General features: G+C 40.4%; 1 protein-coding gene and 1 pseudogene across 4 annotated transcripts in view; both read right to left on the reverse strand.

Annotated features, from left to right (window-relative positions):
• LOC138021754 (E3 ubiquitin-protein ligase TRIM71-like) overlaps window positions 1–15,000 on the reverse strand; it is an 89,048-nt gene that overhangs the window by 3,893 nt on the left and 70,155 nt on the right. Inside the window, exons 2-4 of one of the 4 annotated variants that reach the window (XM_068868750.1) lie at window positions 13,852–14,487; window positions 2,898–3,101; window positions 751–1,018 (exon numbers count right to left, since the gene is read on the reverse strand). In XM_068868750.1, coding sequence (XP_068724851.1) covers window positions 751–1,018; window positions 2,898–3,101; window positions 13,852–14,487 — 1,108 coding nt within the window. Of the gene's footprint in view, window positions 1–750; window positions 1,019–2,897; window positions 3,102–5,660; window positions 6,078–13,851; window positions 14,491–15,000 lie in introns of those variants that run through there. The other 3 variants (XM_068868749.1, XM_068868748.1, XM_068868751.1) reach the window with 3 other exon arrangements.
• Window positions 3,623–5,005, reverse strand: LOC138018962 (uncharacterized; annotated as a pseudogene).

Genomic DNA, 15,000 nt, shown 5'->3' on the forward strand with positions numbered 1-15,000 from the left:
CAACTGATATCAAACATGAGACCTTCGGTGAAGCTTCAATATAACTTTTCATGGAAGTAGAGTATCCAACCGATGTTTTTTGGAGGCCTGGAGTTCGATGTACTACTGCCAAGGACCATGATTTACTTTTGTTCCAATGCTCGTCACCAAGCAACAAACACATCATTTTACTACCACTGGCTCATTCTCATAAACATGCATTAAGCTGCCGTTAAATGGGGAATATCACTGTCATGCTAGTTTAGCTTTGATATTCAACCGAAAGAAATGGAGTCGACGACATACGTGTAATGGTATAGTATCGTCATCAAGAACCATTTTAGCCATGCACAGAAAGCATTTACTACCGTCTGCAGCTAAGGGTGAAGAGGATGGAAGTGGATTAAAACTTGAAGAAATTGGCCTTGCAGTCTTTTCAGCTTGGAAAGATCGGGGAACGTTTTATTTGGATAACTTTTCTTATTCCATTTGGTGTCTTCTCCTTGGGTGTCAGTTAGGGTGACTGAAGCGAGGTTATAGGTCCAGTTTTGACCTAATAAAATAGCAAGACTGCTGTCACGGATGTCCCACTTTTAAAAGTTGTTAACGCGGAATTCAATATTCTTGCACGCGTGCGATCGAAATTAGATACTCCAGTTAAGTGTAATTGAGGAAATAACCACAACCATTGCCACCAAAAATTGCCGCCCTTTTCTCACAAAAACTAACCCAGCAATATTAAGCATTTACGAGTCGTTTAAATATTCTTACCCAAAGGGCCCTCCATGCGTGCTAGTCTTGTGATGGATATCGTTCCACGTTATTTGATTTTGAAGCCCAGATGTAGTTGAGGTACCGACGGTAAACACCAACCGAGCATCGAAGGCCCTCTTCAGGAGCTGCAACACCTCTCGTCCTTCTCGTGTATCCGGGAGATATGCCTGGCGATTCATGCCGCCATAATATTGGCCTGGATTTGGATGTTCCCTGCCTTGAATACCAGAAGCAAAACTGTAATCTATGATGATGGTTCCATATCCTGCAAATACAGAATGGAAACAAAGTAGCGTAAATATTTATTTTAATGTAACACCTAGCATATCCAGGCGCTCGATGATTCCTCTCAACGCTATGAGTGGGATACCGCCAAACTACTTTTGGCTGCCCTAAACTTTACCGTATTTTTGCCTCCATAACAGAGTCAGTGATTATCACTCTAAATAAGCTTCAAGCTTATATGACCTGATACAAGTGCCCTACTAATTGAAGAGAAGGTAAATTGAATCGAATCAAATTAAAGATCATAGAGACTCTTTTCCTTTGACCATCGAAGTTTTATGAGAAAAACAATACATAATGCGGTGATAAAGAAGATCAATTCAACTGCTGATCTTTCATGAGAGTGGAAACGGGTGACATCTGAGGAAAAAACCTCTCGGGGAAAAGTAGATAACAAACGAAGGAAACAGGGATTTATGCAAAGCCATGTATAGGAAACCCATGTAGAAAAAGGAAACGGAAGATGGGAAACACTTTTTAGTTTCTTGTCCTTTTTATCATTAAGACACTATCCTGTTTTAATGCTCAGTATTATAATAAAATTCCCAACGTGAAAATGCCAACACAAGATTAATTTTTGACGCTGTTCGACCCTTCTACTAAACATGAACAGCAGCAGAAAATAATTGCAAAGTATCTTTTTGATTGCTTTGAAATAAGGACCTTAAAGTTGCATGGCTGAAAGGTTGTCGTCCACAGTTAGACTATTCGCTGATGACACCATATTATATCTAGCTATCCAGTCTATGAACGATTAAGCGACCCTACGGGAAGATCTATGGGAGCTTGAAAGATGGTCAGAATATTATAGCAGATGGAGCTGAACACTGACAAATGCAAAATTCTGTGTGTATCCAGAAAACGTACCCCACAGATCGTCAAGTTGATTACAGACGTTACGGAAAGTCTCTAGATACTGACAAATATCTTGAAATCAACATTATTCACAATCTTAGTCCGAACATTCATATTTGAAGGATTAAATAAAGGCAACAGAACTCCCGGCCGGCCTTCTACGGAGAAACCTGCAAGTTAACTCCCCTATCATCCTGAGTTCACTGAATAGCGTAAAGAAGAAGTCTAGTTCGTCCAATATTGGAATACTCTTCAGCAGTATGGGGCCCTTATACAAAGCTACAAATTGATAAAGTAGAAATGGTGCAAAGATGATCTGCTCACTTTGTAACAAACTGCTATAATCGCACAGCAAGTGTCACTGATATGCTCAATAATTTATAGGATGGGAATCCTTGGAATTCAGGAGGAAAAGGAATACATTGGCCATTATGTACATGTTTCATTAATGATCTTGCTGAAATAGATAGGCACAAGTACCTCATTCCAGAATTCCAACAACAACCATCCATTTATTTGCCAAATTAGAAAAAACAAAATTCCAAGCCCGCACGAGTCGTCATCTACATAATTTGGCAAATTAAGTTGCTTCGTCTACTACAAACTACCACAAATTCTCATTCTTTCCAAGAACTACAGAAACATGGAACAGACTGCTGCAAAGCATGGTTGAGTCGCCATGCATCCTTGCCCTCTTTCAAGGCCCGATTGGCTAATCACTTTTGAAACCGAGAAATGTCCTTTTTATTTTCATTAATTAATTAATTTATTTATTTATTTATTTGTTTGAAAATTGTAAGTTTATTTGGATGAATATCGAGGTACAGTGTATAAGACACCAGATAAAACAGTGTACGCATAAGCACCCTGAGGTTCTTGGCAGAATGGATCGACACTTGTTGCGCACATTCAAGACTTGGTGGAATTATGAGACACCTCCCATATCAAGAATTTGATAGGTAGCAGTGGATAAACGAAATCAACTTTAGTGGTCTAAACTTCACCTTCGTAACCTGGAAGACTTTGTCCGCTAACTTGACTGGTCATCAATCCCGGGGGCTGATTTCCCTTCAGAACACCTTGAGGCTTTTGGCACACTGGACACCTGTTGCGCACATTTAATGCTACTTCGATGCATGCTGAACAGAATACGTGCTTACACTTCAGTGAGCGTGGGTTTGAAATGGCAGTAAGACAGATAGGGCATTCTAAGGAAAGAGAAAAAAAATATTTGAAAGAAGCAGACTAATAACAATTTTTATAAAAGAGACGACACATTTGAAATAAAATTTACCAGACATGTTTCGGTCGTTGCATGACCGAAACATGTCTGGTAAATTTTATTTCAAATGTGTCGTCACTTTTATAAAAAAAAAATACTTATGATCATCTGCCAATTAGGAAATTTTAAATTCCCAGTAAGTCAAAAACCACCATAAGGTGAAGACAAACAAAATCATTTCAAACTTTGCGGAAACAAATTTACAAGAATTTGGCTTTCTAAAACATTTAGTTATAAAAACGAGCGATAAAAAATAAGAACGACCTTTCAACCGCTCCACGGTCATTTTCAAGTTAGAGTTCGTGAATAAAATTTCCGCATATATACAATTTCTGAAACAATGGAATGAAGGTAAAAGCCAAGTATTTACATACGAACAATAAAAATAACAGAATGCGAAAATAAAGTGTAAATAAGAGGTGAAAACAATGAAAACTATTGGAAGTGTTACGCAAACAGGTTTGTCCGGCTAGAATCACTCTGTTTGTTTAATTTTGGCTTAACGTCCCGAATAAAAAACATTTCAAAAATCAAACATTCGAACTTGCTCGAGCACTTCCTCAGGACCCTAAACTTCTTTGCGATTTCACATGGCTCGATTCCATGTTGTTCTCTCACATGATTGCCGATTACCGATCGTTTATGCTCCTCGACAGGTTGATATAAGTGTCGGCTTGTAAAGCCGACATAACCTGCATCACACAGATCACACTGAAAGGAATATACAGCGTTTTGCTGGTTGGCAATTGGAGATTTAGGTTCCTTAGCTTTAAGCTCATCTTTGATCTTGCGGCTTGTAAAGACAGGATGCACTTCGGTATTTATCTTTCGGCTAAGATCATTAAGTTGCTCGCGTAGTTTGTTTGCTGATCTCTGACTTCTGAAGGGCAGGGGTATTCTAACGGGAATTTCACCTGCTTGTTGCGGGGAGCGTGTGCTCCCCGTCACCTTCATTTCAATGAAAACCCTGATGGTGTTTTTTATGAGGGGCTCAGGATAATACAAACGTGTGAAGATCTCCTTTAGGCGTTCGCATTCTTGATGAAAAAGTTGCCAGTTTGAAGAAAGTTTAAAACCACGGTTCAGCATTGTTTTTAACAGAGAATGTTTGTACTTCATATCAAAGTGGCTATCGTAGTGCAGGAGCAGCCCAGTATCGGTTGGTTTTCAATAAACCTTTCTGTCGAACCGGGTGATATTTCTGATGATTTCCATTCCTAGGAGAGGAAGTTTCCCGTTTTTCTCAAGATCTATTGTAAAACTAATGGAAGGGTGGATTTCATTCAATGTTGAGAGAAATGTGGAGGCAGCTTGAACATCGGGCATTACGCTGAGGGTAAACTATCGTCAACGTAGCGTTTATAGAAAGTGGGCATCTTGTTTTGGTTTGCTAGTTGTTCTTCGATGTTACACATGAAGGCATTCGCCATCAGCGGTCCAAGAGGAGAACCCATGGCGACTCGCATCCTCTTGTTCGTAGAGAACCCCTTGAAATTGGAACAGCTGATTTTTGGTAGAAGCTTCCAACAATTCTATCAGGTCTGCTTCAGTGATATTAAGGTTGTACTCTTTATTAAACCAATCGTCTTTGAAGGCTTTTCTAAAATGTTTTTTATTCGGGACGTTAAGCCAAAATTAAACAAACAGAGTGATTCTATCCGCGCAAAGCTGTTTGCTTAACACTTCCAATAGATTTCATTGTTTTCACCTCTTATTTACACTTTATTTTCGCATTCTGTTATTTTTATTGTTCGTATGTAAATACTTGGCTTTTACCTTCATTCCATTGTTTCAGAAATTGTATATATGCGAAAATTTTATTCACGAACTCTAACTTGAAAATGACCGTGGAGCGGTCGAAAGGTCGTTCTTATTTTTTATCGCTCGTTTTTATAACTAAATGTTTTAGTAAGAACTTATTACTTCGGCTTTCTAGCTGTATATTGAGGCGAAAATTCCCTTCCCAACGCGAAAAATTTTTGTAACAATTGTAAATCGGAAGTAAATCACAAGAAACAGACATTAAACGAGCCCTGGACGACTATTGAGGCTGAATAACGGAATTCATTGCAAACTTTTAACATCTGGCACATTATACAGTAAAAAATTCGCATAGTCAGGGTAGCGAACACATTTCTTCGATTCAATGTTCCACAGCAAACGTACTTGTCACCTAACTTTGAAGGCAACTTTTCTTTCATGCACACAAACAGAGATATGAATGAACATGCTCGTTTGAGGAGGAAAGGCAGTGCTTTCGGTGTAGATGACTGGCATCGTTACCGGGTGCATTTTTCTTTAAGGAATCACTCTGACATGAGGAATGACAGAGGACGCTCTTGTTGTCATAAGGAGACTAAGAAATGGGTTCCGGTGGTGAATGCGTTTCGTCGTTGCTTGACTTATTCGTCGTGCGATTTCTTCCACAATCTGACCTTGTAATACCTGATTTGGAACTGTCACCCTCAGCTCGAAATGGGAAAGAAATAGCGGAGACACCTCCGACGTATGCTTCACCGACTTATTCCCAAATCTTTCTTTCAATTCCTTGCTGCAGATGTCTTTTGGCATTCCACACTTTCCGGAACCAATGACTGGCAATGCTGTGCAGGTCATTTTTAGTTTTTGAGTTTCAGACTGTTAAGGCAAGCGTGACGAAGGATCTTTCTCATGCCAACAACATGAACAAGTCAAGTTACCAGATTCTGTCGCTACTGCTTCGCCATCTTTCAGATTTCCACGCTTTCGGCTGATCTCCCGAGACTCATTCTCGATACTCTTCCCTACCTGCTCAGCAATTGCCCTGCCTTCACCACCAAGACTTAGGTATCTGAAGCGTTAACGATAACATCGACCGTCTCATTGCTTATATCTCCCTTGTAAACGGACAGTTTTACTCTCCCTAGGAGAAAAGACATCATAAAATGGCGTTGCATTTGCAAGAAACATACTGCGTTGGGATCTGTAGACTACCAAAGAATAATTGAAAGAGCCATGTTTAATGAAAGACCAAGTGAACGAATGACGTAATACACATATCATGACATATCCCCTCTAACTAATGAAAGGAGTAATAAAATACAATAAAAAATATCAACATTGTTCACTGTTCATTGATCAAGGCCTATCACTGTCATACAAAGTTTCAGCTGATAAAAATAACTCGGCTTAGGATGTCCTAAATGATTAACAGACCTTAATCAACTAATAATGTAAAAAGTCATTTAGTCTGGGTGGTTGTACAGTTCTGCCAGATCTACTGCGGATAATACCAGGGGGCTCGATGATTTTACTTTCTGGGCTCCTTGTGATCCCTTGGTCCCTTGCAATTGACCAATTTCCATATATTAAAATTCAGTCCTAAACAAAAGGCATCATCTCGAGGCTCTGAGGAATAAATATAACGATTTGTATGAGTTTATTCCCCAGAGCCTCGAGATGATGTCTTTTGTTTAAGACTGAATTTTAATACATCGAAAGTGGGCTATTGTTTGACTCGTGATGGTGCTTGTGTTACTATCTCTCCTGTTTCGTCTGTGGGGAGTGCCTTTGCTGGTCACAATCACTGAGCGAGGGGTGGGAGCAAATTTGATAACTGTAGCACGTTTCCAGCCATTTCTTGTTTTTAATCGAACAGTGTCGCCAGTTTTGACAGGAGGTAGTGACTTGGCTCCTCTGTCAAAAGATACTTTCTGCGTTTTCTGTTGAGTTGTGGGACTTGGCATCTGTTGGAATTCGTGCATCCAATATATGTGTTGTAGTGGGAAGTTTGGTTTTGGAATCTCAGGCCAGTTATCGGGGTATTTCTGCTTTCGAGCAAAGCAAAGTATGGGTCAGTGCTGTCCTCATAAGCTTTCTTTAGTACAGATTTGGCTGTTCCAATGTCCTTTTCTACTTGTTCATTAGCTTGTGGGTGCTTAGGACTTGTAGGTGTGTGCTTAAATTCCCATGGTTTCGCAAACTGTTTGAATCTCCAGCTTGAAAACTGAGGACCATTTTCGGAAATGACCTCATCGGGTATTCCATAGCGTGCGAAAAAGGAATTGAGCTGGGCAATGCCTTCAGAACTCACAGTGCTGTCACGCAACAAGCCAATCTCTACGCAGTTTGAAAAATAATCGACAGTCAGAAGATAGTCCTTGGCTCCCAGGGTAAAGAAATCAAGGTCTATCTGGGACTTCATGCTGGATTAATGGCTCTCTTACATTGTTTTTTCTGTGGTTTAGGCGTGAACTACAATTTCCCGTCAGATCTAATATACAGTATGTGCATTAATGTTTGGCCAGTACAGGATGTCACGGGCTCTCCGCTTGCTTTTTTCGATTCCTAGGTAACTTTCGTGAGTTATTTTAAGCACTTCGGGTCTCAGTCGCTCTGAAACAATCATCTTGTGATTTTTGAAACGAATTCCATCAGCTTCATGGATTTTTTCCTTGAAACTCTAGTATTGTTTTGCGTCAGCAGGCACTTTACTTTTGTGGTCAGGCCATCCATGTTTAGTCAGCAGTGCGACTGTCTGAAGAGTTGGATCTGCTGTTGTCGCTTCTTGAAACTCTTTCATCTTTTTCTTTGGTAGGGTTGCTACCATGAGATGGACTTGCATTTTGTTTTCAGTTTCAGCATCAGGCATCCCTTCATTGATGTTAAGTGGTGTGTAGGTGAGCTCTGGAGCGAGCACCAGCAATGAACATTTGCTTTCCTGGGACGTACTTCACTTTGAGGTGGTAGTGTTGCAATCGACGCAGTAGAAGTTGAATTCTGGGTGGTACTTTAGCAATTAGTTTGGCAAAAATTTCCTCTAGTCGCTTAAGATCAGATTCTGTTTCTATGTCCTTGTCATACAGGTCTTGGTGAAAACATTGACACCCAAATACTATTGCCAGTATCTCTTTTTATACTTGGACATAGCCTTTCAGAGACTCCGTCAGGGATTTTGATGCATATGCTACCCGTTGATTATCCTGAACAGTACAGCGCCAAGTCCTGATTGGGATGCATCTACTGATAGTTCTACCGGCTTGTCTACATCATAGTAGCGTAGTAGTAAGGACCTTCTTAATTTCATAAAGAGCTTTTTCTTGGGGCTCCTCCCAGTGCCATTGCACTTCTTGCTTGAGTAGGACTCTTAGTGGCTCTGTTTAGGTGCTCATGTTCGGGATGAATTTGCTTATAGGTAGGTTATCATGCCTAGCAGACGCTCCACATCCCTTTTGTTTTGAGGTGGTGGAATGTTGAGGATTGCCTCAATCTTCGATTCATCAGGCTTGATTCCATCTTTGGTAATTTTGTCACCAATGTAGACAATTTTGGAAATCTTGATTTCAAACTTTTGTTTCTTGAGCTTAACACCTTTTTCTCGGGCTCTCTCGAGATTATTTCTGAGTGCTCTGTCATGGCTCTCTTCATCTTTGCCCCATATAAGAAGATCATTATAAATAACTTCCACTCCTTCAATTCCTTCAAAGGCAAACTGCATCCTCTTTTGGAATACTTCATTTGAGGAATTCAGGCCAAATGCATGGTAGACGGTTAAACTTGAAACGTCCAAAGGTTGTATTGAATGTTGTGGCCCTCCCTTCTGAGAGTTTGAAAACATCCGACCCTCCCCCGGGACAAAATAATGAAGCGGTTCTTAACAAATAGCATTCTGTGTTTCTTTTTACCCGTCAATATCTTGCTTTCAATGTCCTGCATGTTCCACCAGATTTGGTAGTACACAAGATGTCACTGATTTGTAAATCCTCGCTGTCGCCGACATCATCCTCGTCAAAGTCGTCCTTATCATTGAATTCATCTTTTTCATAATCATTGCCAAGGTCGCTTTCGTTGTCACTCTACTCGTAGTATTGATCTGTATCACTTTTCTCGCCGGCATAAAGGCTTCTTAAAACCTACCGACAACAAAATGATTCCAATGTCAATGAGCAAGTCAAGCCTGCTACAGAAAAAAGGCTGTTCATCTGAACCGCAGATACGGCGTTACAAGGCACTTGGTTGGATTCCAAATCCAAGAACACCAATGAACCACTTCTACAACAGAGTGTATGAATCGAACTTAAATCTTGTTTTGTAGAAAATGTCACTTTCTTAGCTATGCCGAAAAAAAGGTTTTCTGAAGAATTCCACAAGGAAGCAAGACGCCAGCACACGGTCGACCAAGAAGTTGAGAGGCTGAAGGCCAAAATCTAGCAACTGGATAATGCAAAAAAACCGTCAAGTGCAGGTTACTTACTGAGGGAGAACCATACATTAAAGCCTCACCGTTATAAAGATGAACTTGAATCGAATCGAAGAGGTTTTGCAACAAATTGAGGAAAAGTTAATTAAAGCTGGCAGAAAAACGTCTCGCAGGTTCGACGAGGATGCCATTTCGGAGCTGATTGAGCTCAAAACCAAGCTAGCTACGACTAAAATCGAAGCTCACTGAGCTCGGAGCAAAAGCCTCAAAAATCTTTTAGGTTGATTATGCACCCTTAAAGAGAAAATCTCGTTCGAAAAACAGAATTAGCACCGCGCTGCAAAACGGAAGGCTACTCGTACCTCTCAGAGGACGTCAGCGGTTTTGCAAAGATCGCCCCTGGTTTCGATAAGGACTCCCTTTGCGAAAAGGGTCACATACAAAAAGAGATTATCTTGAATTTAAAACAAAGAGAAAAGAAATGGGCGGAATTCTTGGTTTCCCAAAATGACACACCTCAGCTAAGCAGTGACGCAAAGGACTACCTCGCAGGTTTACTTGGCAAGCAAAGAGGTGAAGCAACTAATTTTTCCCACGTCGACGATGAGAACGAGGATGACGATCATGATGATGTTGCCTGCTGTGAGGAACAGGACGAAAATGATGATGATGATGACTGCAGCGTTTCTGTCCTGCCCAAACCAGGAGAGGCTATTGAAGATTGTGGTCCATATTGGGAATGATTCCTCAGTGTCCATGCCATACGTGGATTGTTTGGTGACAGTCTACGTGTTCAAATGTTATTATCAGTGCTGTTTACTGATGACTTCCTGTCCTGTTCCATTTTTTCAATTTGTAAGAACTTTGTACTAGGAAACAACAGTGCTCCATGTTTACATGTGTAATTACCTAAAACGGATACAGTTGGCTCAAATGAAGAGAAATCTGAGTTTGAAAACTTGAGGTAAATACTTACAGAATGCTTATAAGCTAAAAACAGTCGTAGCCCTCCCCTCAAAGGCCTTTTTTAAAAAGTGGCCCACCCCAAAGCGAGGCTCAAATAAGAGTGACCCCCCCTCCCAAATATATTTAACAATTATTCCATGAGCGCGCGTTGGATATGAGATGGTAAATAGCCAACGGGCGCGCAGTGCCGAGTTGGCTATAACCAGTCTCATATCTAACAAGCGCGAGAAATGCATTATCCGAGGTTGAAAATTTAATAAATGGGATTATATTTGCTTGTGCTCCAGCATCCACTTTAATATATATCACATTGTTGTTCACTTAAATATTAGATTTACTCAGTGGCACTCCATCTGGGTACAACATCAGGAACTCAGATTTTCATATCCCCAAAATTTATTCTGTTCACTATGGTAAACATTCCCTAAGATATCTCGCACCATATTTGTGATCAAAACTTGGACCTAGCGACAGAAAAATGCCAACTCTAACATCATTTGTCGCAAACATCCGGATACAAGCATCCGCGTACAAATTGTTATACTTTAGTCCGTATTTTAAAATTAAATGGAATTCTAGATATGTATGTATACTGCAACAAGTAATAGCTAATTTTAATTAACAATTATTCGCCGAAGGCGAAGTGATTATCGGTGAATATTCACCGAGACGAAGTCGAGGTGAATATTCACCGATAATCACTGAGCCTGAGGCGAATAATTGTTTTAGTATAAATACACAGGTGATTATTTCAAAGATGAGAAGAAAAAAAACATTTCAACGCGAAATCATCTTCACTTACAGTGGCAAAACGACTACTGGCAGCCATTTTGTCCGTCGAGGTGATTATCGGCTGATAATCCGAGATAGCGAGCCAATGAGAGCGCGCGATTTTCTATAATCACCTGTGTATTTATACTAACTTAATTTATTAGTAATTTTATTGGGAGTGTCCGCGATTAGTCGGCCTCCGGGGTGACCAGAAGTTTTAGACACTTAAATAAAGTTGATTGATTGATTTATTGATTGATTGATTGATTGATTGATTGATTAGGCACTTTCCATTCTTGCTTATGGTCATCTTTTTGGACGTGGCCGATGATTCAGAATAATTCTTCTAATTGCTCGTCATCGGCAACAGGTTGTGAAGCTTGATTACTTTCCGCATCCTTTAAAAGGCAATGAGATGCCAGGTGATTTCGATCTTTACATTGGTCAGGGACAGATTTTCCCAAAAGTGGGGCATTTTCTCGGTGTGTTCCACATCTTTTACGTTTGTTTTGTGGTCCACTTTTGATCTTCTTCTGGCGACTTTTTCCATTTTCTCTTTTGGCGGGAATTTACTATCTAATGTGGTGGCATTCTTGTTTACATAAACAACACTCTTGGATTCTTCGGGTATCGATATCCGGGTCGATATCGTTTGGGGTTTTGAAAAATCCGACGCTCTGTACATATCAATAGCTTTCTTGAAGACTTAAGTCGGTTTCTTGCAATGACTATTCCCTCAAGGTGTTGCAGGATATTCCACAGACGATTGTGTCTCGGTCATCACTTATTTTCATCCCTCAAACTGACATTTCCCTTGTTATTCAATTTATACGACATACAATCTACTTTAGACTGCAAATCTACTTCAACGAAACAAAAATTTTAAACAAGCTGTGAGGTGAGGCAAAGAGTTAAACTCGGATCGATGGCTTCACCTTGCAGTTTCCGATATCCACTAGACCGACGAGACAAGCTCCCGGAAAGTCGAATTTTTTAGAGTATTGACATAATAGTACCTAGCAAAACAATTGAAAGTTAACCGTCTTCAACGGGGTTTTTAGACCTAAATACTGTAGATCAGCGCGGCTTAGCTTAGAAACGCTATTTCTTGTTGAACTAAAGCTGTAACTGTCTCGAATTCAGCTCTCACACAGTTCACCAAATTCGCACGTGCTTGCTCTTGTACGCAGTTCGGTTACGTACTGATCGATGCTCTCGGTCGGTTCCTGAATACAAATGAAGAATTTGTGACGTTCAAATGTGATTTTCCGCCTCGGATTGCAATAATTTTCAAATTTCTGAAGTAAGACGTCAAGCTTTAATTTGATCTGCGGTCGATAACGGGAATGTGTTGTAAATTTCCAGTGCTTCTTCTACGATGAGATTAAGAAATAGAGCGACTCGTTGCTTCTCAGGTTTTTTCATTGAGCCTGAAGCTTCCATGTACAGTTGAAATCGCTGTTTCCACTTCTGCCAATTATCTGCAACATTTCCGTCTAGATTGAGCGCTCAGGGCGGCTAGGATAAATTCATTTTGAGCAAGATTTTCGAGCTTCAAACTGTGTTTGAATTGTACGACTTCTGACAACCGCGTTCCCATGGTATCTCGTCTCTACCTCCGTTGTCGTTGAGAAAAGAAAAGACCCTCTTTCGGGCTGGTCACGTAGCACTCGCTGACAAACACTTTCCCACTGGGGTAGTAGTGTTTTCGTCATATTTTGATCCCGCAACTGGGCGAAAGCGTTTTGGTTTGAAAAGGCACTTTTTTAAATAAGTAATCTTTATCTTGCCATTTAATTATCAAAAAGGTCAAAAGAGCTGATGTTATACGCCCATAGGATATGAATTCCCGCCAAAGCGGTCAACCTAAAGACAAGAGCTTTTGTGACCGACAAGGGAACTTTGAGCGGCGATTGACATTCACCAAAAAAAATTGATTTCGTTAGTAGCTAAAGTTGCTTCTACAGAACGTACAGTAACAAGAGAATACACCAAACACTACGTTTGCTAGATATAAATGTCTGTTTTATTTTCCCGGGGCTAAAAATATACACGCTATCAAAGCGCTGTGCTGTGGTAAAAAAATTAGCTCAACGACATCGGCAATTTATACGAAGCTGTTGAAAGATAAAGATCGTAAGTCAAAACTGTCTACTCGCTGTACAAGATTGCGACTTTAGGAATCACTTTCACCAAGTGAACGAATGACGTAATACACATAACGTGACAGAAAAGAAATAGGAGTCCCAGGCAGGCTCTGCACATTGAGCTACAAGAACGCATGATGATGTAGGACGTTTATCTGGGTTCTTACTTTCACGTGATTTAATGTGATCGTACAGCTATTGTTGGTGGTAGTGTAGTATAATCGAAAAATGATTAAGGTGATATGTTACGGGAGGCAAGAGAGCGAACCTCCCATATTAGACCCTCTTACGGTGGAATTTATTTGTAATCTATTATTAGCTCCACGACGTGTCATAATGCGTGGTGATCACAAAGACGACACCCTATTGGCCAGTTAGCGCTGTCATGGGAACAAGCGATAAAAATAACCTTCGCAGCATGGGCGCGATCTAAAAATAAATCCCAAATTAATTGTCATGAGGCAGTGGGATTCGCCCTCTTTCCTTGTATTTTCTTGACGGAGGTCATGGGTCTATTCTCTTTGCCTGTTACCAAGCAACCATCATATCCTCCTTATCAAAGCTAAACTGTGTCATTACCATCAACAGTTGTTTTATTAAATGCTGAATCTGACCTTGGTATGTCACAAAATGGTCATCCGATGACGGGGCACCTCTGGGGAACTCAGCTCCATCTCCATCCAGAGCCATTTCACCACCCTTGGATCTTCCATATATGACCTTCTTCTCGATTTTTACTCCCTCTTTTTTTAGGAAACCCAGGGCCTTTTCTATGTGGTCCGCCTCGCCATATATCTCCCACTGCTTCTGGTCTTTACTCTTCTCTATCAATACTGGGAACTCTTTTCCTATTCTTCTCATTGTCTCACGGTCATCACCCTTCTTTGGACCGCCTTTAATGGAGAAGCGCTCCACTTTGAAGAGCTGAAACGTTTTCTGATATAGTGCAATAAACAGGTCACAAGCTTTTTCGTAATCTTTTGCACTACATGCATTCATAGGTCTCACAGCGATTTTGTTTCCCTCAGCTCTTCTAGGTATCGCTACTCTAAACTCTGTTTCTATGTCATCCAGTTCCTTCTTGTGTGCTTCTACAATGGTTTTTGCAATCTTAGACTGGACTTCAAAAGATTGGATTTCAAAAGAATGTGATTTGGAAGGAGCCCCTTGATCATGGTCCAATTCTTCAGCTCTAGCTGGTTGACTATTCCCATGATCTCTTGTTGACAATTCCATTTGATATAGGTCAACTCCTTTGGATAAAAAATAAACAAAGTAGGAGGCGATAAAAAAAAACTTTAAACGAGATATTTCATTAAATTTACAATTGTATTTATAATGCTGTTCTACCTAAGCCATGTGACCATCAGCTAAAAGTTAAATTAATATCTTATAAAATCTAGACTAAATCGAAAATTAAATTGCACTACTTTCAATTTGGAGGCGCGTGCCAGGCTATCGCGAACTCGCGCAGGCTTTCAATAGTTTGCTTAAAAGGTTAGAATACTACGAAACACCCATTTTAAAACGGTTAGCTTTCAATAACTGGGTGACTCGCACGTTGACTCACATGACTCGCAGTCATGGCTCGCACGGCTCACATGACTCGCAGCCCTGGCTTGCACATTGTCCTAACTCAATTATTAAATTAGATTACAAAATGTCTGATAAAAGTAGATGTTATTGCCAACGAGTAAGCCGAGCGAAGACGCGAGGCTTGCGAGGCGGCGAGCTTAATGCCTCGCGAAGTAGTGCAGCAGGCA

This window comes from Montipora capricornis, chromosome 10 (genome assembly GCF_036669925.1).
Source record: "Montipora capricornis isolate CH-2021 chromosome 10, ASM3666992v2, whole genome shotgun sequence".
NCBI lineage: Eukaryota > Metazoa > Cnidaria > Anthozoa > Scleractinia > Acroporidae > Montipora > Montipora capricornis.